General features: G+C 44.5%; 1 protein-coding gene across 1 annotated transcript in view; it reads left to right on the top strand.

Moving 5' to 3' along the window:
• The window catches only part of METTL25 (methyltransferase like 25), a 690,484-nt gene that overhangs the window by 235,391 nt on the left and 432,966 nt on the right, over window positions 1–22,127 (top strand). Inside the window, exon 5 of the mRNA XM_078674227.1 lies at window positions 20,586–20,733. Coding sequence (XP_078530353.1) covers window positions 20,586–20,733 — 148 coding nt within the window. The remainder of the gene's footprint in view (window positions 1–20,585; window positions 20,734–22,127) is intronic.

Genomic DNA, 22,127 nt, shown 5'->3' with positions numbered 1-22,127 from the left:
ACTACCTGTCTTCCGTCTCCTGCTTCAGAAAGAGGTGGGCAGGCAGCCTGAAACGGACAACCCAGACTTAAATACATCAATTTATTTAGAGATACGATTGTATCTCTAAATAAATCGATCTATTTTATATTTTTGAATGTAAATGTGAAGGAATTTTCAGAGGGGTGCAGCCTCACCGCTCTAATGGAGAAACCGCCCCTGTCCAAAGTATTGTTTCCTGATCTATGCTGAGTTCTTCAACCTTCCAAAGGGATTTTTACTGTCTGTTCCTGATTTTTATGTCTCGTTGATGCACTACAACAAACAACAAGGTAGTGAAACGAATGTTTAACTGAATCTCAGCATCTGACGATCACTCAGGCCACATTCCAGACTATCGTTTTTCACCTACTATGCCACATTTCTCAGAGAACACCCATATGCACATTAGTCTTGGTCCTACAGTAGGACTTCTGCAAATCAGTTTTGGTACTGGACCATGACCATGACTGATTTACATATGGAAGGTCTCTTTCTAGAGTAACAGTGTGGCTAATGAACAGTCGACTGAATGCAGCCTGAGCTATCTCCAGTCGCTGAAATTAGTTCATTCCTTCCATCATCTTGCTGCTTGTTACAGCAGGCGCCATAACTATGATGGATATGGCACTACCTGCCGCCCCTGTTTATTGTCCCACAGAACTGATGCTATACCTTACCGATGAGACCTAAGTAAGTTGAGACCAGTTCAGGATTGCTCATGTTACCATCTTCAGGAGATATGGCCTGGCAGTTCAGGCAGGACTCTTCTATCGGAGCAGAACCAAGACTGATTTGCATTTTTCAGGTCTCTCTCTAGGGCAATATAGTGGGTGAAAATGCTCATCTGGAATGCAGCACGAGCAATCACCAGTGGCTAAGATTAATTCAGCATTCCTTACATCACCCTACTGTTTGTATGTGAAAGAAACACTTAGTGATAGATTCCTTACCTTAGAATTACCCCCAGGCGTCAGACTGGATCCGGGAAGCTTTCGTCAGCAGTACCCACGCTCGTCGGTAGGCGTCGTTGTGTGGCTCCGCGTGCGTCGTAGGCGTCGTTGTCATTGAGATGATATCGCTGGAGCTACTTAGACGGGCCAACGCGCGCTGACGTCAGTTCTTTCTTTTTCCACGCCAGCAAGCGCAAATCCGGCCTTTCTGCCTATACCACTTCTACCCAGAGTGCTGAAGAAGTTCATGCACGACCGGACCCAAGTCATTCTTGTGGCTCCGGACTGGGCTCAAAGAGGATGTACCCCGAGCTACTCAGCATGGCTATCGATCTCCCGATCCAACTGCCTCTTCGGGAGGATCTTCTGTCACAGCAACAGGGGACGGTTCTACACCCGAACCTGACCAGCCTCCACCTCCTTGTGTGGAGATTGAGCGGCAGCAGTTGACATCGTTTGACCTGCCTCCGGAAGTTTGTGATGTGATATTGGAAGCCAGGCGTCCCTCCACTAAGACGGTATACGCCTAAAGGTGGAATACATTTGTGGCATGGTGCACAGCAAAGGCTGTGGATCCCCTTTCTTCCCCTCTTTCAAAGGTCCTCCTATTCCTCCTTTTTTTGGCTCAGCATGGCTCTGCTCTGGGCTCTATCAAGGGCTATCTCTCGGCCATATCAGCCTTTTTACGGCTTCCAGATCAGCCTTCCCTTTTCAAGTCCCTGTTGTAAATAGATTCTTAAAAGGCATTACTCATCTTTTCCCTCCTTTTCCTTTCATAATGCCTCAGTGGGACTTGAACCTGGTTCTGACATATCGGATGTGTGCTCCCTTTGAGCCACTTCACAACTGTCCTCTACGTCTTCTTACTTTAAAGACATCTTTCCTGGTGGCTATTACCTCTGCCAGAAGAGTGAATGAGCTCCAGGCTCTTTCTTCTCACCCTCCTTTTCTCTCTTTCCATCCGGACAGAGTTGTTCTGAGGACTCGTCCATCTTTTCTGCCAAAGGTTGTCACTACCTTTCACATCGGGCAGACCATCACTTTGCCCACCTTCTTTCCGCCTCCACATCCCTCACAAGAGGAAGAGAAGCTCCACCATCTGGACCCAAAACATGCGCTCTCATTCTACCTCAACAGCACACAACAGTTCTGGGTGGATAACCAGCTCTTTGTTGGCTACGTGGGCGCCAAGAAAGGTTGAGCCGTGCACAAGGGGACCATCTCTCGATGGGTCATTCTGTGCATTAAGGCTTGTTATTCTTTGGCTAAAAAAGAGCCTCCAGTGGGGCTATGCGCCCAATCTACCAGGGCTACGGCAGCCACTACTGCTTTGGGATGGGGAGTACCCTTGCATGACATCTGTCAGGCAGCTACGTGGGCCTCGCTGCACACTTTTACCAAGCATTACTTACTGGACAGCCAAGTCTGGAGAGACGGCTTCTTTGGCCGCTCTATTCTCCAGGACTTTCTGGTGTGATCTTGGTTCGCAGACCCACCACCGGGGTTGGTATTGATGGGTATCTATTCTAAGGTAAGAAATCTATCACTACGTGTTTCTTTCAGATGCACAAGTTACTGACCTTCGATAACGATATATCTGTAAGAAACATTAGTAGTGATAGACTCCTTACCGCCCCACCCATCCTCCATGTTCTGCAAACTGATTTCTAGGGTTAAGGTCATCCCTTTCAGGGCACTAGTTTCAAGGCACCAGTGGTCAGTTTCTTGCATGGCTCTGCGTTCCTGGCGCGGAAAGTCGTGTACAGAACTGACGTCAGCGCACGTGGGCGTGTCTGAGTAGCTCCAGCGACATCATCTTGGTGACAACGACGCACGCGGAGCCGCACGACGATGCCTACCGACGTGCATGGGGACTGCTGACGAAAACTTTCCGGATCCAGTCTGACGCCTGGGGTAATTCTAAGGTAAGGAATCTATCACTACTAATTTTTCCTGCAGATATATCGTTACCGAAGGTAAGTAACTTGTGCTTCAGTACACTTGTTAGAAATGGGGGGTCTCTAGTTGGCAGAGGTTTGGACCTTGTCCAAGTAGGTACACTTCCTTCCAGTCAGGATAAGGGAGTTACACTCTTTAGATAATCCCTGCTCACCACCTTGGTAACTGGGCATGAGCAGACAGGCTTATCCCAAAGGCAATGTGTAAAGTATTTGTACCCAAACACACAGTAACACAGTGAAAACACCACAGATGGATACCACACCAGTTTAGAAAAATAAAGTATCTTTAACAAGACCAAAACCACAATACATATATCAAGATATCACTCTTTAGAGCAATTATTGCAAAACTAATTATTGTAGAAACAAATAGCTCCAACTGGGGCTATTACGATGTCATGACAGGCATATATCCAAAGTATAGCGGCCTCTGTGAGTTGCAGGGACCAGTCACGGATTCACACAGACCCCCAAGCAACAGTACCTTGAAAAACGAAGTCAAATGACGATGCACAGTATCTCTGAGGTGAGGCATCAATGGGCTAAGGTGAGGCCGGCTCCTTACTGCCACGCAGGAGGCAAGGCGTTGAGTCTGGGCTGGCAGGGGGGGGGTGAGGTGGCATCGGCGATGAGGCTTCGGTTCCGTTCTGCAGTGCTGTGTCGATGAGTTCTGAAAGTCACCTATATCGATATTTTGCAGGCGTCGGCAGGCATTAGAGCTGCAGGGCGGTGTGTTGTTCACTTCACAAGCAGTGCCCACAGCCTCATTGCAGATCACTGCATCACTGGCGGTGTTGCTGATGGCGCCAATGATGTTTTTTTGGGTTGGGGCACCAACCACACGATTCCAATGGCCCAGGAACTGAAATGGGCACTGTTTGGCAATCAGGGGTCCAGCAGAGGAGTCCAAGGGCTGTTTAGCAAGTTGCAGGTGAAGTATTTGTGTCCCTGAGACTTCCGAACAAGAGGCAATCTCTACTTCAAACCCTTGGAGAATTTTCTTAAGCAGGATACCTCAGCAAGGTAAACGTCCAGTCCTTTCCACTGTCCACAGATAGAAGCAGCAACTGCAGGCCAACCAAGAAACGGGGCAGCACTCCTCCTGACAGTTTTTCAGCTCTTCTTCTCGGCAGGGTCTTCTTAGTCCAGAAGTAATCTAAAGTTCTGGCGGTTTAGGTCCAATACTTATACCCGAATTTCTATTTGTAGTTTTTGTTTCAGGAGTCTCTGAACTCTTGAAACAGTTCTGTCCTCCCTGGTCACTACAGGAGGTGGAGACAGCATTGTGCAGAGCAGACACAGCCTATTTAGTTGCTGGTAAATACTCGTCCGACCACTCTAAATTCAGAATGGTCTATTCAACCTTGCTATGCGTTACCCAGGTAAGGCAGGACACACCGCAACTCCCTTTGTGACTGTCTAGAGCCATGATACTGAAAGTACGGCCTGGGGGCCGCATGCTGCCCTCCTTAACTTTAGAAGTGACCACTGAGCAGCAGCAGGACTGGGCTGCTGTTTACTCGACTCAGCACTAACATTAAAAATATTTTAAATATACAGCATGCACTTAATTCAGGGTTAATTGCAGTTAAACAAAAGTAAATAATTAGGCCCTTAACTTTAGGAACACCTTCATTTTTAAAGAGAGCAAACATGTAAAAATACGATAGTCTTTTCCAAATTCAAAAAGTGTATTTCATTGACCTGTACAACAATTTCACCTTAGGAAATCAAATCATAGCAGTGCATTCAGAAGTAATATTTTAAAGTGATGGTTCGGTTCTCCAACATGAATTTAGAAACGTCCATGCTTCCCCCCACCCTGACAACAATGCCATTAGGGATTACATCCAAGCCCTGAAGATAGTCTTGTACAGCATGCATTCTGATGTCATATATTTCGAGGTTCTTATATGTTATAATGAAGAAAAAGGAGGGACATTTATATTAATCAATTGCCCAGGGTCACACAATTTGTTCAAGTGGAGAAGCTGAGATTCACCCCATATTTTCTGGTTTTGCATTGCGCAATTTATTTTAGCCACTAGATATACATGCTTCGCTTCCTCTACACCCACAATACACCCCACCTCCCCTGCTGGCATTAGTGCGGCCCTCGGTCACACCAAAGACCAAACTTTGCGGCCCTTGGGAATGTTTCAAAATTCCTGAGCAAAGCTCTTTCCTACTGCATCGAGTAGGACAATTTGTTGGTAATTTCTTGCTGTTTTTTGCATCACTTTTTATGGAGTGGTATGATAATACTCACTTTCCATGATTTCGGGATTGAACCAGAACCATAGAAATAACATAGTGGCCTCAGTAATTTGGCCCGCAGTTCAACATTTCGCTTATATACAGCTATCAGAATTTCATCTGGGCCCTTGGCAGCAGCAGATCTTGCTCTGTTTATATAGCCAACTATTTCATCATGATTTGGAGGAATATAGGTGCACAAATGGTGGCAAAATTCAAATGTTCATGTACCCACATTTTTCCTATAGAGATTTGAAATGTAATCTACCAAATCTTGAGCGTCCATCACATTTGCATAAACTTTAGTTTGTGAGCAGCAGTTTAGGGCTACAGATCGCCAGAATGACCTTGATTTTTTTTTTGTGTGTAATACGATGGGGGTGGTACCAGTTCAGATCCAACTGTCTTTTCCCTTTGAGCTGCACCAATCTTGCTTTGTTTCTTCCTAAGAGAACTTATCATTTGCATTTCTTCTGTAGAAAACGAAAGAAACAGTTTTTGAGTAAGTTTATTTATCTCCTCAGACAATTTAACTTCTGTAAGCTACTTCATTGGCTTATTGAAATTTTATTATCTTTCATAAGTTGTACCAGGGCATACATGAGAGATTCATAGGAGCTTATAGGGTCTCCGAAAAGAGAATCATATGGTGCTAAAACAAAAGCGGTAACTACATTATTGAAAAATTTAATATGACGAGGGTTCCAGGGGAACGAATATCAATTAAGCCAGTACCTGTTTTTAGCAAACAATCAGTGGTTACCGCAAGAGGCAGGGCAATTATCATTCGAAGACAGGCATGATCAGTGATTATTGTATTTAATACCTTCATTTACAGGACAATATCAAGTACGTTTCTAGATAATTATCATATAATCATGGATTGAAGATCCCCTGAGGCAGTGCCTAGCTACCTTTGTTGGTATATTAGGGTCAATTCGTCCATTTCGGATTGTAGCACCTACCTATGGGCTTCAGCTCACCCAAGAGAATATCTCCGAATTTGCCTGCTCTATAATTGCTTGGGAACTGAGACTCTGGGATATTCTAACTTTCCTCCAAATCAGTGTTCACAACATCCTGCATTGACTTATTGCATTGACCTTTAGCATTAAAGTGTCCATTGATAATAACAAAGGTAGTCCTCTTTCTATTGTTCAATTTGTAAGCTGCAATGCATTAGTGAGTAAACTGTTATTCTGCTTTACCAGAGGTATATAAACATTAAACAAAAGCAAAAGGCAGCCCACTATTTCATTACTCATTGAGAAACCGATTTTTAGGCACTGAAAATGATTATTGTAATATAAAATGAGAAGAGCGTATCAATCAAAATCGGTCCAAAGTAAAATAGTGGTACCACCATTTGCATGGCCATGGTGGGAATTAGTGCCTATGCTATTTAATACATAGCATGATTTAACCACAAAGTCCGCAACTGACCAAGTTTCCTGGAGACAGATGATGGTTGCTTTGTATGCCTTTAAATAGTTTGTTTTTGATTTATCGAGCCAGACAGATTTGCTATGATTTGTTTTGAGATGTATTTTCTTTCCATGGCCCTGAGAGCCAAGTCCATAAGAGATTAGTATTTAACTGCTTAAACACTTTATTTTGATCTTGTGTTTTTACTGTTCTGCCGAATCTGTGAATTCCCCCACTACTGAGAAAGCCAAATTTGGATCCTGTGATCTTTCAGAAGAGTTGCTACATTCCAAATCGAAGACTGCTAAGTCAAGAAATGTAGTTGTTTCTTTTCTCCCCATGCTACTTTTATGGGTTCCCATTATTGGGAATACATCATATGCTGTTCTTTCTGATAGCTAGCTTAGACCTAAAATCCAGTTTACTATAAGATAAGCCATTTTTTTCTGGGAATGACACTCTTTATTTCTGCCGAGGTTACGGATTTCAACAATGGTATCAAGTGTAACTGTTTCAAAATGTGGGCTCTGCTTAAAGGGCCAGCTTCCATCAGAAACAGAGCACAAAATCCATTAGTATTGGTTGAATTCAAAGATTATTGTGGATCACGTGACAGGATCACATTATTTGAGTGTGGACTACATAGTTTGGGAGATCGAAGTTGAAAACTCGAAGGATTATTATCATTTTCAAAACACTTACTTGATTTGAAAACTATGGTTAAAGGACTCAGACTGGTACCAGTGGAGCATTCTGAAAATACCTTATTTGCTGGAACCGTTGTTCCTGCTAGAGCTTCTCTCTCAATAATGCAACATACTACTTCTGTAGGTGGTACGTCAGAGTGAGGTATTTAATTAGAATCTTGACAGAGTCCTCAACTCTCCAGGATGGACCTAATCTTTCTCCTGCTTTTTTTTGGCATCCTCTGTTTTTTTGCCTTTCCCTTTTTCTTTTGTTGCTTTTTTGCAGATTTCCTAAATATGTTTTCTTCAGAGGGCAACTCTGACTCCCTAGTTACCACCTTTTGGGGCAATACCTTATTACGTGGACCTTTTATTATTATTAAAAATCAGAAACAGAGTGATTTGGTTTGTAGACGTTGAGGGGGTAAGGGGATACCTGCAATTTATCTATTAAGACTTTGGGGACAGATGTGTGGAGAAAAGAGGTTCCAAAGTCTATGTGATCCTTGTTATTGCTGTTTTTTTCTCCTAGGCTCCATTTGCCCATAATGACCCTCCTACTTGGACCATTACGTTTTTTTTTCCTTTTTCGCCCTTTTCCACGAAAGATGATTGAGGTTGGCTCAAGCTGGGAAGAAGGTTGTGGTAAAAATTCCTTGTGCTGACCTGCTTTAATGCCATAATTTGTTATAGAAAAGCGAATAGCAGATAATGTTTCCGGTGTATAGTCAGAGTCAAATGTAGTTTTTTCCCCAATAGTTTAGGTTTAAAACCAGAATGCCCTGTAACACATGTAGGGTATTAGAGACATGAACATACTCTCCTGGAGGGTGAGTACTGTTGTTTAAGAGCAACTCCGGAGTATTAGAAAAATCCTCCCAAGGTAGAAGGGTACTTTCAAAGAAAGTAATATCTCTCTTGGTGATGGAGTTCTTTACAGTTCCTCTGTAGCTTTTTTTCCCCTACTGTTATATATTTGATCATCTATATCTGGTAATGTATAATCATCTGAGGTTGGATCGGGATGCAAGTTATCTGCTTTCTTTGTGCACTTCCTCTCTTTTGTTCTGATTATCATCAATTACCGATGTGGGGGCTGGTGAAGCGACCAATGAAGGCTTCCTATAACCTGTTGAAAGATTTGCTGCTGACAATTACTGCCTGTGTGAAATGGCTGAACTGAAGTTATGGTCTGCTTTTCATCTCCATTGCTTGGAAAAAATACTGAATTTGGGGCAAGCCAATCAATGTGCCAAAATGTAAGGACTTTCTGCGGACCAGATTCGAGCTTTTGGGGACAAATGATGTAAACCTGTTGAAAGACTTCACAGCTGACAATTACTGTCTCTATCAACTGGCTCGACTAGCGTTATAGGTTAATTTTTTTCTGCAAAAAAATTCTCCAAATTTGGGGCAAGCCTATCAATGCGCCAATATTTGAGGACTTTCTTTAACAAGTTTTGATCTTTTGGGGACAACTGATAAGCAAGTTGATTTCAGGGCTAAATTCCTGCTTCTTAGATTTTTATAAGTCATTTTTGTTCTTTAATATTGTGCCTGACTTTTATCGAGACAAAGGGCTCTGCCACACAGTAGATCTTGTCTCTATGCAGATCATAGCCCAGAGGACCCCAGGCTTAACATCTCTTAGTATAGTCTTAATTTAGACTGTCACTGCAGTCCGGAAAAAAGTGCCAGGATGCAAAACAAAGCCCGATAGAGACCCGTTTCGAGACAGCAAGCACATCGATGTGCGCTGCTAACACTGCTCACTTCTCACTAGTGGAGAAGTTATGGCAAGACGTCATGCCAGGTGAGTGTTGTGGAGGAAGGGAAATCCTTTAAAGAGTCATGTTCTTTCTGTATTTCTCTTCTCTTTCTGAAACGCAAGAGCAGCAACATTGTGGTAGGGTCACCAGGGCTTTAATTGGAAGCTTTGTCAATATTATATACAAGCCATAGTTGCAGCTTATTTATCTTCTGCAACTAATAACCATTGACAAAGCCTATAGTTCTTACTTGTTGTAGGTATGATGTTACTTGTTGTGTCACATGTCTGGATGCCATGACCGAAACAGCAAAAAACAAGTCGGGCGGCACACTATGCTAAGCACATATTTTTAGTGTGAGTGTTTTAAAGCCACGCCCCTAATCACACTGGCCACGCCCCTTTGAGAGACCCCCAGTTTTTTCATCCCACTTAAAGCCCTGCTTATATGCAGGGCCGGTCCTAGGCCTTCTGAGGCCCCGGGCGAATGGGAAGATGCGAGGCCCCCCTAGTTGCATATTGCGTCACAAGAAGTGACATCACAGAAAGCGACATCGCAGTACTATTGATCTTATTTGGCATCACTGAAGCTAACTAATGTGGATATCAGTAACATGGACAAAAAGTAGAGGGGATTGAAAACAGGTGAACAAATATCAATTTATTATAAAAAGTAGATAAAATTAAATATTGCAATCAAACAAGGTTGAGAGAATGAACACAATGCTTGTTGCAAAATGCAGTGAGGTCACAAACTCCAAACCAGATCGCTTGTAACCACAAAAATGCTTTGAACATCTGGCCCATGGCTCTTCTAGCTGACAAGTTAAAACTTTTTGATTCTGCTGGTTTTAGTTTGAAAGTGAAAATTACATAGATTGGTCCAAAGATCGCCGACCTTGCACCAGGAAGCTCAGCACCTACAACAGTGATTACTCAGGATCAGGCACGTTGCCTATTGGGCTCAAAGGGCTTCAGCATCTTTTTAATTGATATTTTTCAAACAAAAAGTACAGGCACAGTATAGAAGAAAGAGGAGCAATCGCATAGTGGGGTATGAGGACTGTGAGACGGAACAGCATGCTTTGCTATCAAGTTGTAGAGTCAAGGTACCATCATGACGTAACATAACATAGTAACATTTAATCTTAGTATCCTAGGTCATAGGTGCTTGAGAAGAGTAAGGAGCTATAAGAGGAACGGCGAGTGTTGAAGCGCAGAGAATTCTAGAGGAGGCCACCACACCTACCGGTAGTGAGCAGCAATGTAGAGCAGACTTTTTGTGCAGTGGCGAGCGTTACTATTACGTAATCTTTAAGGGTGTGTAATATACCGACCTTGGAAGGTTAAAAGCGTTAGCTTGCCTAGGCACGATTTACGTGTAGGAACCGCAGGTCAGGAGTGAGCATCTGATTTACTGACACATCTTGCCAGTAACGCATAAAGAGCATCTTCTGGTCTATGCCGTACTTCAGGACTAGAGGATAAAATGTGTTTTGAAGCAATATGGTTGAGATGTGATAGCATGGCCATCGAAATGATCACTGCAAGAAGTCACTCAGCACCACCACAGCATCACTCAGCGCCACCCCAGCATCACTCAGCACCACCACATTATCACTCAGCACCACCACAGCATCACTCAGCACCACTCAGCACCACCACAGCACCACTCAGCACCACCACAGCATCACTCAGCACCACCACAGCATCACTCAGCACCACCACAGCATCACTCAGCACCACCACAGCATCACTCAGCGCCACCACAGCATCACTCAGTGCCACCCCAGCATCACTCCGCACCACCACAGCATCACTCAGCGCCACCCCAGCATCACTCAGCACCACCACTCAGCACCACCACAGCACCACCACAGCATCACTCACGGCCTCCACAGCATCACTCAGGGGCACCACAGCATCACTCAGGGGCACCACAACATCACTATGCGCTATCATAGCATCACTGAAAGTCACAGCATCACTCGTCGCCACCACATCACTCCGCGCCATCACAGCATCAATCTGTGCAACCATTCAACAACAACTGGTTCAAATATATTCTCTCAATGTTTCAAGCTTTATTACAAATGTCACAAAACGATATTAATATTTCACTTCTGTTCTTGGATTTTCTTCACAATAAAATACACTGAACATAATCTTCACAAAAGTTATTTACTAAAGTTTAAGCTATTGCCATTATAAATTACAATCACTTTTATTTAAGTATTAATTAATTAAAAAAATTAAAAGCCATTGTTATTTGTAATATCAATACATCTAAGTCACGTAAATACAAAACATTTTGCATTACAAATGCTATAGGTGTCACATTTGCGGACGTTATAACTATTGGCATTGTAAATGACAAAGTTATTAATTTAGCTATTTTCAAAACCAACACATAAATAATAAAATTGCCATTTACAAGACCAATAGCTCAAACTTTCCTAATGCGAGACCTATTGTATTGCAAATGCTTGTTTAAAAGGTCCACTATACTTAAACGGCAAGGTGCTGTTCTACTAGTAATTTATGAATGTGGTTTCCACTGCAACTGATTTTGCTTCACTTACTTTTTCACGTCTCTGCTTCCTGCCCAATAGCCACCGATGGCTACAATGCCCACATTACAAAGATGATAAAAATTTTGTGGTCCAGGACAGGCTCATTGGAGGCATACATTGCCACCTTCACTGACTTGCCGAATGTATCACCAATATATGAATGAGTCCTGCTTAAAACCTACACTCTTTCTGCACTTTCTGAAACAGACACCGAAGGCTACAAGGCCCAGGGAAGGGGGCCCCCACACCATGACCTTCCAGCTCGACACAGTGCTATGAGGCCCTGGGAGGGGGCCCCCCTCCCCAGGGCCTTCAAACCGTAACAAGGCTCTTCCCAAGACACTGCAGAGAGCTCATCAGTGAGCAAAAAAAAAAAAAAAACATCAGCTGAAGGGGTGTGCTTCAATTGTAGCTGTACCTAGCTTAGATGGCAACAGTAAATATATTTTCGATTTGTATGTAATACTGCCCCCCTGTGTCAGATCAGTACAAGCCAAATATTGCTTCTGCATAAATGAAATGCGTTTAATGTATCGAGCTGTTCAATTAAGATACGAGACACTGCCCTACCAAGATTCGAAGTATAACAAAAGCCAGTTGATCTGGCTGCTCCCTCCTCCCCCCCTCACCCACCTTCTCTTACCTGTGTCCGGCTGGTGCTCGAAAGAAACAAAGGGGCCTCTGTTGCCTGGATACAAAATGCCCAAACAGAGCCGAGAATGGCCGGTACTTAACCGAGGCGCTGCCGGGGGCCCTGTAGTGAGCTGTGAAAGTGTGACCTTTCACAGGGGCGCGAGGCCTCCTGTGTTTTGCTGAGCGCGAGGCCCTGGGCGGCTGCCCACCCTGCCCATGCCTAGCACCGGCCCTGCTTATATATGTACAATTCTTATGCAGGTCTTATTAAAAAAATGATCGTGGAGATTTTTACTATATCTACAAGCTCATCAAAGCATTCTCATAACAAAAGTAGACTTAGATGAGGTGGGGTTGTAAAGCAAAGTGCCACTTGGATAATAAAGAATGCGCTTATAGAAAAATCCCTCTTAAGCAGTGCAGGAGATGATAGCCATCCGTTATTGCAGTGCCATTCTGCCGTAAACCTGCAACTGCACGTCTATCTATGGCTTCAGCTTGACTTGACCCCAGGGAACCTGCAAGCTGCACCAGAGGCTACTGTCACCCCAGTCCGATCACCACGATGAGAACTCAAGCCCATCATTTCACTCGCCCGCTCCTCCCACACGAGGCCAGTCCCCCTGCCGTACTCACCGCTAAGCCTCCACGCTGAACAGCATCTGAAGAACAAAAGTGCGTGGAGGCCCAGAGCGGGAAGGGGGACCTGAGGGAAGACCAGCGGTGCACAAAAGCACCACCCTGCCACTTCTGTGGACCTTCAGTTCTTCATCTCCTGTACTGCTGAAGTTCAGTTCAGCTGTGACACATCTCCGGTATCTTGAGCAAACTCTCGCCCTGTAGGAGGAGCAATCCGTGCACAACTTGCAGAAACTGTTTTCGTCCTCAAGGTGGGAGCAAATTAATTTAAAACATACACTGCCGGCCACTCCGCCATTGTAGCTGTGGTACACAAACAATGATGCGTAGTCCAGGTGTAGTAGTAGTTCCTTCTTTATTATCAGGTAGTAAGGTGGCAGATTACAGGATAGGAAGTTACAAGGAGAAAACCCCACCAGGAGAGAGCTTCCAGCTCCTCAGCCTGAGATGACCAACTGACTCTCTAGTTAGAGTCAGGCACTTAACATTCCATGATGTCACAGGACATTCTGATGCAGTGGTAGAGGGGAAAAGATATAGTAAGCATTTACCACACATCCTCTTCCGTTAGTGAACAACAGCAAATAATAAGTTAAGATAGAATAGAGGAAACCAGAAGAGACTATGGTGTAGTAGTAGTTCCTTCTTTATTATCAGGTAGTAAGGTGGCAGATTACAGGATAGGAAGTTACAAGGAGAAAACACCACCAGGAGAGAGCTTCCAGCTCCTCAGCCTGAGATGACCAACTGACTCTCTAGTTAGAGTCAGGCACTTAACATTCCATGATGTCACAGGACATTCTGATGCAGTGGTAGAGGGGAAAAGATATAGTAAGCATTTACCACAGTAGCATTCTATTTTTTTAATGAAAAAGCAGTGACCGTGATATGCTGTTTTCTCCCAGCATGTGGGATGCATTGTTCGTTTTTTTTCTCTTCGGAATCACCATAAATACAATAAATAGAGATGGCCTTCCGATGCCCTATCCAAATGATGCTTCTTACGGTGAAGCCGGTCGTGTCTCTGTTATCAGAAGCACAGCTCCTCTCCTCCTCTGAATGAGGGACGGGAACTGAGCACTGGTCATCCATCAATTTCTGAAGTATGTCCATTACTGCCAACCTTTAAATGAACCCTTTGTTTTCCGTAATTCTGTAGGGATATTGCATCCATCAGTAACATGGGCATGAACATTCTGTCAGCATGAGCTCAAAAAATAAATTCAGTCACTACACAGGCTGCCTTCCAACACTGAATTAATAATGTAGTCTCTTTCTTCTACTGTTCAGTCATTTGTGGACCTTATGTTAATATCTGAGTTGTTCTTGGCAAGTCTAGAGACATTTTTCGTAATTCTGCCTACGTTGAAAACCGAAGCTGTATTTTGGTTAATGTTAGACGACAGAATATTTTTCATCGAAAAGGCAGCATGCACAATATAATTATCCAGACGATGGCACCATCTGTTCACCTATCTGAACGTGTATCCACCGAAGATTCACGGCTGATTTCCTCTGTACGTAGAAACTGTCATTTGTCGTTGAGTAGCACATCTGTCATTTTTCTGTGGAATCGTAACTTTTCTAAATACTTACAAGGCACTTTCTTTGACTATTCTCCCAATCCATATCTAACTTCATGTGGGGATTGACTGATTTGAAATCCAAATATTCACTATATCTGTTTCTTGAACGATCGATCAAAGTTTTATTTTTATTTAAGTGTTGTCGAGGAAAGCCATTAGCATGCTATTTTAAGAGGCACATTTTTTTTGTAAAAATTGCGTAACAGTTGATATCCCCTTTGGTTTTCATACAGAATAATGTTTTTTTCTCCTAATGTGATGGTGCATCAGTACATGAATCAGTGGTCCCTGTACTCAGGCATGTAACCAGACTATTTTGGATTTGTCATGTTTGTTCCTTTGTAGTGCTCATTCTAGTGGACAATATGAATCGATGCATGTTCCGTGGAACTTGAAAAGAAAGTTGTAGATGTCCTCCCATGTAATCGCTTCACATGTGCTTGTAGAATCCATAGTTTTCCAGTTTTAAAGAGGGTGTTGATTAAAGTGTTAATGAAATCTGCAGCACGTAAATCATGTGTGATACTTTCATCAAGAAACTATATCCCTTTATTCCTGGCTCTTTTCCAGCTTTGTTCTTTCGTGATACCGTCACCACTATAAGAATGTGTTTGTGTGATTTATTCTTCTTACTTTATTTCTGTGAATGAATAGGACAATATACAATGAAATTTGCTGTGGCAAATATTAAAGCCTTATAGCCCGCCGTAGCGGGCTATACCGGCTATTAAAGGCCCGCTGCAGTGTTAAAGGCCCGACCAGGGGCGGTGGGTGAGATTTTAAAGTGGTGGGGCGCAAACTAATTAGCATACAGCACCGTAGCGAGCGAGCGCAGCGAGTGAGCCCGAACCCCCAAAGGGGGGTTTGGGGGGATGACCCCCCCCCCCCAGAAAATTTTGAAAAAAAAGAAGAAAAATCGTGCATTTTCAAGCAAATTTGAGAAAGCAGGAAGGTCAATAAAGCAATTGTGAAAGTGCAGTTATTACATTAATAGATGGCATAACATAGGTAGCTGCTTATTCAGTATTACCACAGAGCTTCATACATTCTGTCCTATTATGCTCAGGTGCTGATTCAGACTATAAGACTTTCATGGAAATCTCAGCTCTAAGAGTAGAAGAAGTTGCACAGCAGTTGGGAAACAGCCTTCACAAAGCATTGGGAACCACAGCCCACACAGCTCTCACAGCCCGCACTGCGCTCACAGCCCACACAGCTCTCACAGCCCACACAGCTCTCACAGCCCACACAGCTCTCACAGCCCACACAGCTCTCACAGCCCACACAGCTCTCAGCCCACACAGCTCTCAGCCCACACAGCTCTCAGCCCACACAGCCTACACAGCTCTCACAGCCCACACAGCTCTCTCAGCCCACACAGCTCTCTCAGCCCACACAGCTCTCTAAGCCCACACAGCCCACACAGCCCACACAGCCCTCACAGCCCACACAGCCCTCACAGCCCACACAGCCCACACAACCAGCATATCGACGTGGTTATAAAACAGTTGCAAAATAGAAATTATGCATAGATTAAATACTATATAAATATATCAAAATGACATTGACTCCACATTATCATGCTAGAACACGTTGAATCATTAATTGCCCATGATATACTTTTATGTTTCGTGGCGGAATTTGGCGAAAGCAATGACAATTTTTTCAAAAAACGAGAAACATGACAAAAGTATCGCTAATGCCCCACAAGCTCAATCAACTACACACCTGAAAAACACAGAAACTAAATAATGGGTTCATCTACATAGCGCATTCCAAAAATTCTAAATACTTCTGCGTGCAACAATTACATTGGCCTAAAACATTAATTAAAATGCACGGACCTAGCGAAATTCCCACGTAGTACCTAGCCGTACTATTAATGTAACATTCACTGCTTGAACTTCACAAACCTTACAATGAATTACATAAAAGTGACATTGTATCCGTTTGACAGATTCTGTAAACAACGGCCCCTGCCGGGATTTACCGAGTGAATCTGACCCGGAAGGAAACACGTCCCCGCCGCCGTTGAAACTCACAGAGCAGAGCGGCTTTTTTTTTTTACAAAACACACAAACAACACGGTAAAATAAAGTTAAGTAGGCAGAAAGTGAGTACTTCCCGGAGTGTCTGCACTTACCCTGGGATGTAGTGCGGGTCTGGGGTCATCAGCGTGGGGCTGATCTTGGGGGCAAACTCAGTGGCCATGCTGCTGGATGTGGAACACACATCCACCCAAACACACATCAACCCCCCCCACCCAAACACACATCCACCCCCCCACCCCCACCCAAACATACATCCACCCCCCCAAACACACATCCACCCCCCACATACATCCATCCCCCCTCCCAAACACACATCCACCCCCACCCCCCACATTGCATTTTATTTTCCTTAGGCATGGCAGAGTCAATATATTTCGACACTGGAGTACCTCCTTCACACACTTTCCAGTTATAGTTGACACATATCTGTAAATCAGCAGCGACTAAGAGAAACAGCCCTTGGTGTCAGCTGGAGATTTCAAAGCTGACTTGTCCAAAACTATTCTGAACTAACCCTTACTAACTTGCACCCCAAGGGCAGTGTCAGTGGGCTGAAAATACCGCTTTCATTTGATCTTAAAATGATTTAGGAGTTTGACTTCTAAGGAGTGAAAGCCAGAATTGTGTAGAATATTAGAGCATGCCTGCGCCTTACACAAAAGTGTCTTTAAGACCGGGTTCTCGCCTTGCACGCCTGTTAAACCACAGTTCCTCGAGGATGCGGCCACAGCTTCAGTGTGCCCCCTGATGTCGAGGCATGCCCTGGACCAACAGATGGCCATATCAAACACGGCAGATGAGGACATCCGACTGCCTGAGCGAACCTGTGAGGCTAGTACAGGCTGTGAAGACAGCTCAGACTTTTTAACAGCGTTTCAAAAACCCATCGGCTCCAGACATTAATCACACCTCCGGGCTGTGAAGCGCCAGCGTTGAGGCTGCGCTGAAACCCACCAACCCTAAACAGCAGCCACCACTTAAAGGCGCCTATTTGCAGCGTTTAACACAAGTGAACCTGCTAGCCTTAGAAATGTCTTCAGTACAGACAGTGTAAAAATGTTATTTTTTAGGCCGTGTTTATCGAGCACTCATCCCCCAATTACCAATGCCTTTTTCTGAGGCAATTTTGAAGGAACAGCACTCTCGCTCTCCTTGTCTATTCAAAGGATGAACATTGAGCCATTCGGCCAAATAAGGCTTTACTCCTGAGATGTAAGATCATGGCCCATTTTCCTTTCTTCCTGCACCTCAACTGCCTCGAAATATAACTTCACTCTTTCCAACAAGTTTCTTTACTTGGGCACTTGCACAGAGGGAGCTCCCTTTATTACTAAAGGTTCTATTGCAGGAATGCTGGCCATGATAGAGGCGGCACTTGGGTTCTTATTTTTGAGCAAGAGATGCAACTGTTTAATGCAAAGCTGGCACTGGTGAGCTGGTGTAGGATGGTCTGGGGACTCCACCTAAGCTACCACTGCCCATGAACATGTGGGTTTGTGTTGTGGGCGATCCATCTTGTTCATTCCTGCAGTTGTAGTACTTATCCTGGTGCGCAGCCTTAATATTACCCATAAACCTGGCTAGGCGAGCAGTGTTGATGCAATCTATGTCTGAGGCCTGTAGTGGCCGCTTGTTGAATGTCACTCACGTTCCTCTGGCAAAGATGAAAGGCTTTCGCATGTGATGATAAACGGCCCTCTCATGTGGGTGCAAGCAAACGTGCAGTGCTGCAGCCGGATGGAAGCCACCCGATTCCCCTTCAGGATGCACATGGCAGCACAGGTAACCAGGAAATGGGGCCATCGGCAGGTCAGAGAACGCGATTTAACATGCTCCAGCAGACTGCTAGGCTCTCATGGCACCACGTTCTCAAGGAGGAAGCATGCAGCCGCCGCACACCGGCGTTCAACACTGAGGGCACGGCGTGAGCAAAAGGCGCAACACACCCTCTGCAACAATATTATGTTGGTCGCTCAGGAGCGCCGGCAGACGCAGTATATCTGAGCACTTACCCTCCGATGTAGTGCGGGTCTGGCTGGGGTCATCAGCGTGGGGCTGATCTTGGGGGCAAACTCGGTGGCCATGCTGCTCCTCTCCCCTCTCTCTGCAGAGTGCCTCCACTGATTTGCTAGCCAATCCTGGCGCTGCATGCAGCGCCAGGATTGGCTGGTCCAGTGCAGGCCAATTAGTGATTGGCCTGCACTGGACCAGCCAATCCTGGCGCTGCATGCAGCGCCAGGATTGGCTAGCAAGGCACATGGACTGCTCGCCCTTGGGAAGCCTTTAGAACCCGCCCGGCTGAAGCCTCACCCCCGGCCTCTTCTCTATGCCTAAGGGCATCAGCGCATGCGCGGGCAAGTCGCCGCACGGTGATATCATGCGCACAGTGCTGGCCTGCTGCAGACTGTCACTCAAGCAGCCGCAGCAGGCCAGCAGCCCCGCGCCCCCCCCACCCCCGCGCACTCCGAGTCCGACCGCATTGAGACACTCAGTCGCGCTGCGTGCGCTGTTATATTTAATGTATTTGCTTTAGTCGGAAACCACGGTGCGTCCAGGGCTTGCTTAGTGGGGCTACACCCCTACGCCCCAATGGACGCACCGCTACTGGGCCCGATCCGAAGGCAAGGGACTCAAGGCAGCAGGACTTAATAGCCTGTATGGCCCTGCTAGGAAGGGCTATAAGGCTATTAGAACATTCTGCCACTAGAGGGCAGAATGTTCTAAGAAATAAAACAAAGCCTTCAGGGAGCGTATCCACTCGTGAGTCTGTGAGGTTCATCCTGTACGAGCTTTGACAAGATGCACCCTTGCAATAAAGAAGGTACATTGGTGCCAGATCAAATTAGAGACAATGGAGAAAGCGGCATACAGTACTAGTATAGGGCAGAGCCGTGGCATTAGCGCTAACACCATACAGGAAGGCAGGATTGTCCCATTACTTCATCCCCCTATTACATGTCTCCCTCTTGTGAAAGCCATCCCTCCCTCCCCTCACACTCATGTTTATTTTTAATTCACACTGCTGCTGTGCCTGGCTGTTGTTCCCTGCTCACATGATCTGGGTTCCTTCCGGTACTCTCCCACTAATGTACTATTGCCTGCACTCTTCCATTACTGATGCTCATAGTGCTGCTGCCTTCACTCTCGTCTCTGGCCCAATGTGCTGTACGGGCTACTTGTGAAGCATTCTTCGGTCTAAAATATCCTTACCTTTGAGAACGTCCCTGATGCCTGTAATAAATAATTGTGTGTCGGTAACAGTGAATTATGTCTACTTGTTCATTGAGCAATGTACTGTAATGTTCAGCAAGAAAGAGCGTCACTTTGCAAAAATCCCGTACAATTTCAGAGGCTTTAACTTGGCACATTAATTTCATTTTTATTACCTGTCCCTTTCTACATTTTACTTTAGAAGAAAAAAAAATCTATTAGATTATGTTGGGTGGACTCTGATGCCAGTTCCATTATGTTTTCCAAGCCCTGTAGGGATTCCGCACTGGGTGTCTCTGGGTGGCGCTGGAAGTTTTGTAGTCTCCTTCGGTCAATTTTTCACTCTAAACAGAGGCTTGTCTTTCGTTTTGTTGACGTCACGCGCCAGTCTGCCTTACCTTGCATGTTCAAGCAGTCTACTTATTGCTGCTACTGCGTTCCTGCCCTGTCACTGCAGGCTGCTGGCATGTCCTCCCTTTCTTAAAGCCTATACTGCTAGTCCTACCTTCGAGTTTGCAAAATCCGTTTATAGTGTTTGCATTTCAAGGGCTAAACGCGGTGAAAGAACTGTGTTCTGTCTGTGAACTGCCCCCGGGGCGGCCATTTTAAGTAGCCCCAACTCCTTACGCAGACGGGTGTCCGACACCAAATATTGTCTTATGTGTTTACTGCTAAGCAATGCGAATATCTTTCATCTGCATTCAATTTTTTTTACCATTAACTCTGGTATGTCATCGTTTAGAAATCTTTATGGTTTTATCTACAAATCTTTGAATCTGACTAGGAATTTTGGACTGTTACAAAATGTGCTTCCTGTCTTTTGTAGGACTCTATAATGGTAGGTCTGCATACCTGTGGCGACCTCGCTCCGAACACTCTTCGAATTTTTGTTGGAAAACCTGAAATCAAAGCAGTTTGCAGTGTGGGCTGTTGCTACCATCTCCTATCGGAAGAATTTGAAGTCCAACCTGAAGGTAAAATATTTTCCTACACATAGCAAGCTATTCCAGACCTCTAGTTTCAAGTGATGAATACATTTCACAGATGCAATTCAGTGTTTTTTATGTAATGAAACCATGTCAACTTTACGATGATTATGTTTACGATGATGATTGTTTCTAATTCCACCAAAACAGCCCAAGAGCAAGAACTTTCATTGACACTGGGAAAATAATGCACGGGAGCTTGGTGACTCCATGTTTCCTACCAAAAAGTCAACTTCTGAAGTAATTTGTTGCACAGTTGTTGGTACCATAAGGCAGCTGCCTGCAGAAGTCTTAATAATGTGTCCAGCACCAAAATGGCCTCATAGCAAACAGTGATCAATTGCATGATCTGCCAGTGCTTTGTGCTATAGGCTGCTGTGGAAATTCACCTCATGTCTTTTAATGCTCTGGGGTTGACTGCCCCTTTCCATCTGCCACATGGAGATTTACACTGTTCAGTGACCAGTAGTCTTTGTGTCTCTTTATCACTGACAAGATGCTGTCCTAGGTGTCTAGTAACTGTGGTGTGTGGAGCAGAACAGGCCATTTTATCCTCTGCTTCCGCCTCAGTTCACTGCTGCTCCCCAAATTTAATTGGCTCTCTATTTAGTACGCTATATCGGACTCTGTGATACGAGTACAAGCTAGCTTGTGGTAATAGTACAAACAACCAACATAATATCCTTTATTTCACAGGAAACCATCACAGAACCTCACTCACTGAAAAGCACAACTAGCTTGATCATTTTCTCACCCATCTCACTAGTGCTTGGTTAAGTCACCAGCCTGCAGGATAAAACAACACTGTATATTTTTGTCATCTTTGGGGGTGGTGTAAATACACCCTGCAGCCCACACAAAACATTTAAGTCTCATGCCATTGCTGCCTTATCTGTATCCTCTCCTGGGGCCTTACAGTAAAGGTGAATAGTGATGTTGGGTGAAACCAATTTTACCAATGCTATATTAGATCCAGAGCACACGCACTGTAACAATGAATGGCAGTTCAAATGCCAGAAAAAGCAGTATCAAGAAAAAATGCTAACAATCTGTGATGGTCCCTATCCAGGTGAATACACAATCATAACCACAAGACTACAATCCGTGTTGGGTATGTTACTGTTCAAATGGAAGGTATTGTATTTATTAAAAAAATTAAATAAACAAGAACCAACATATAGTATCATGCAGTGATCAGGAAGTGACGGGGTAGTGGAAATCAGCCAATTTTCAGACCTCAGGCATAGAGCTGCAAAGTGACTTTTGGTGACACATAAGTTACAGTACTCACAGTTGAAAAAACATCCTATGCTCAACATAAATCATAAGTAACGGTATGGAGTCAAGATGTAGTTGTCGGTGACGTTTCGATCCCCAACAAT

The sequence above is a fragment of the Lissotriton helveticus genome, chromosome 1_1 (genome assembly GCF_964261635.1).
Source record: "Lissotriton helveticus chromosome 1_1, aLisHel1.1, whole genome shotgun sequence".
NCBI lineage: Eukaryota > Metazoa > Chordata > Amphibia > Caudata > Salamandridae > Lissotriton > Lissotriton helveticus.
The sequence above is the reverse complement of the archived record's forward strand: the minus strand, read 5'-3'. Positions and strand labels throughout refer to the sequence as shown.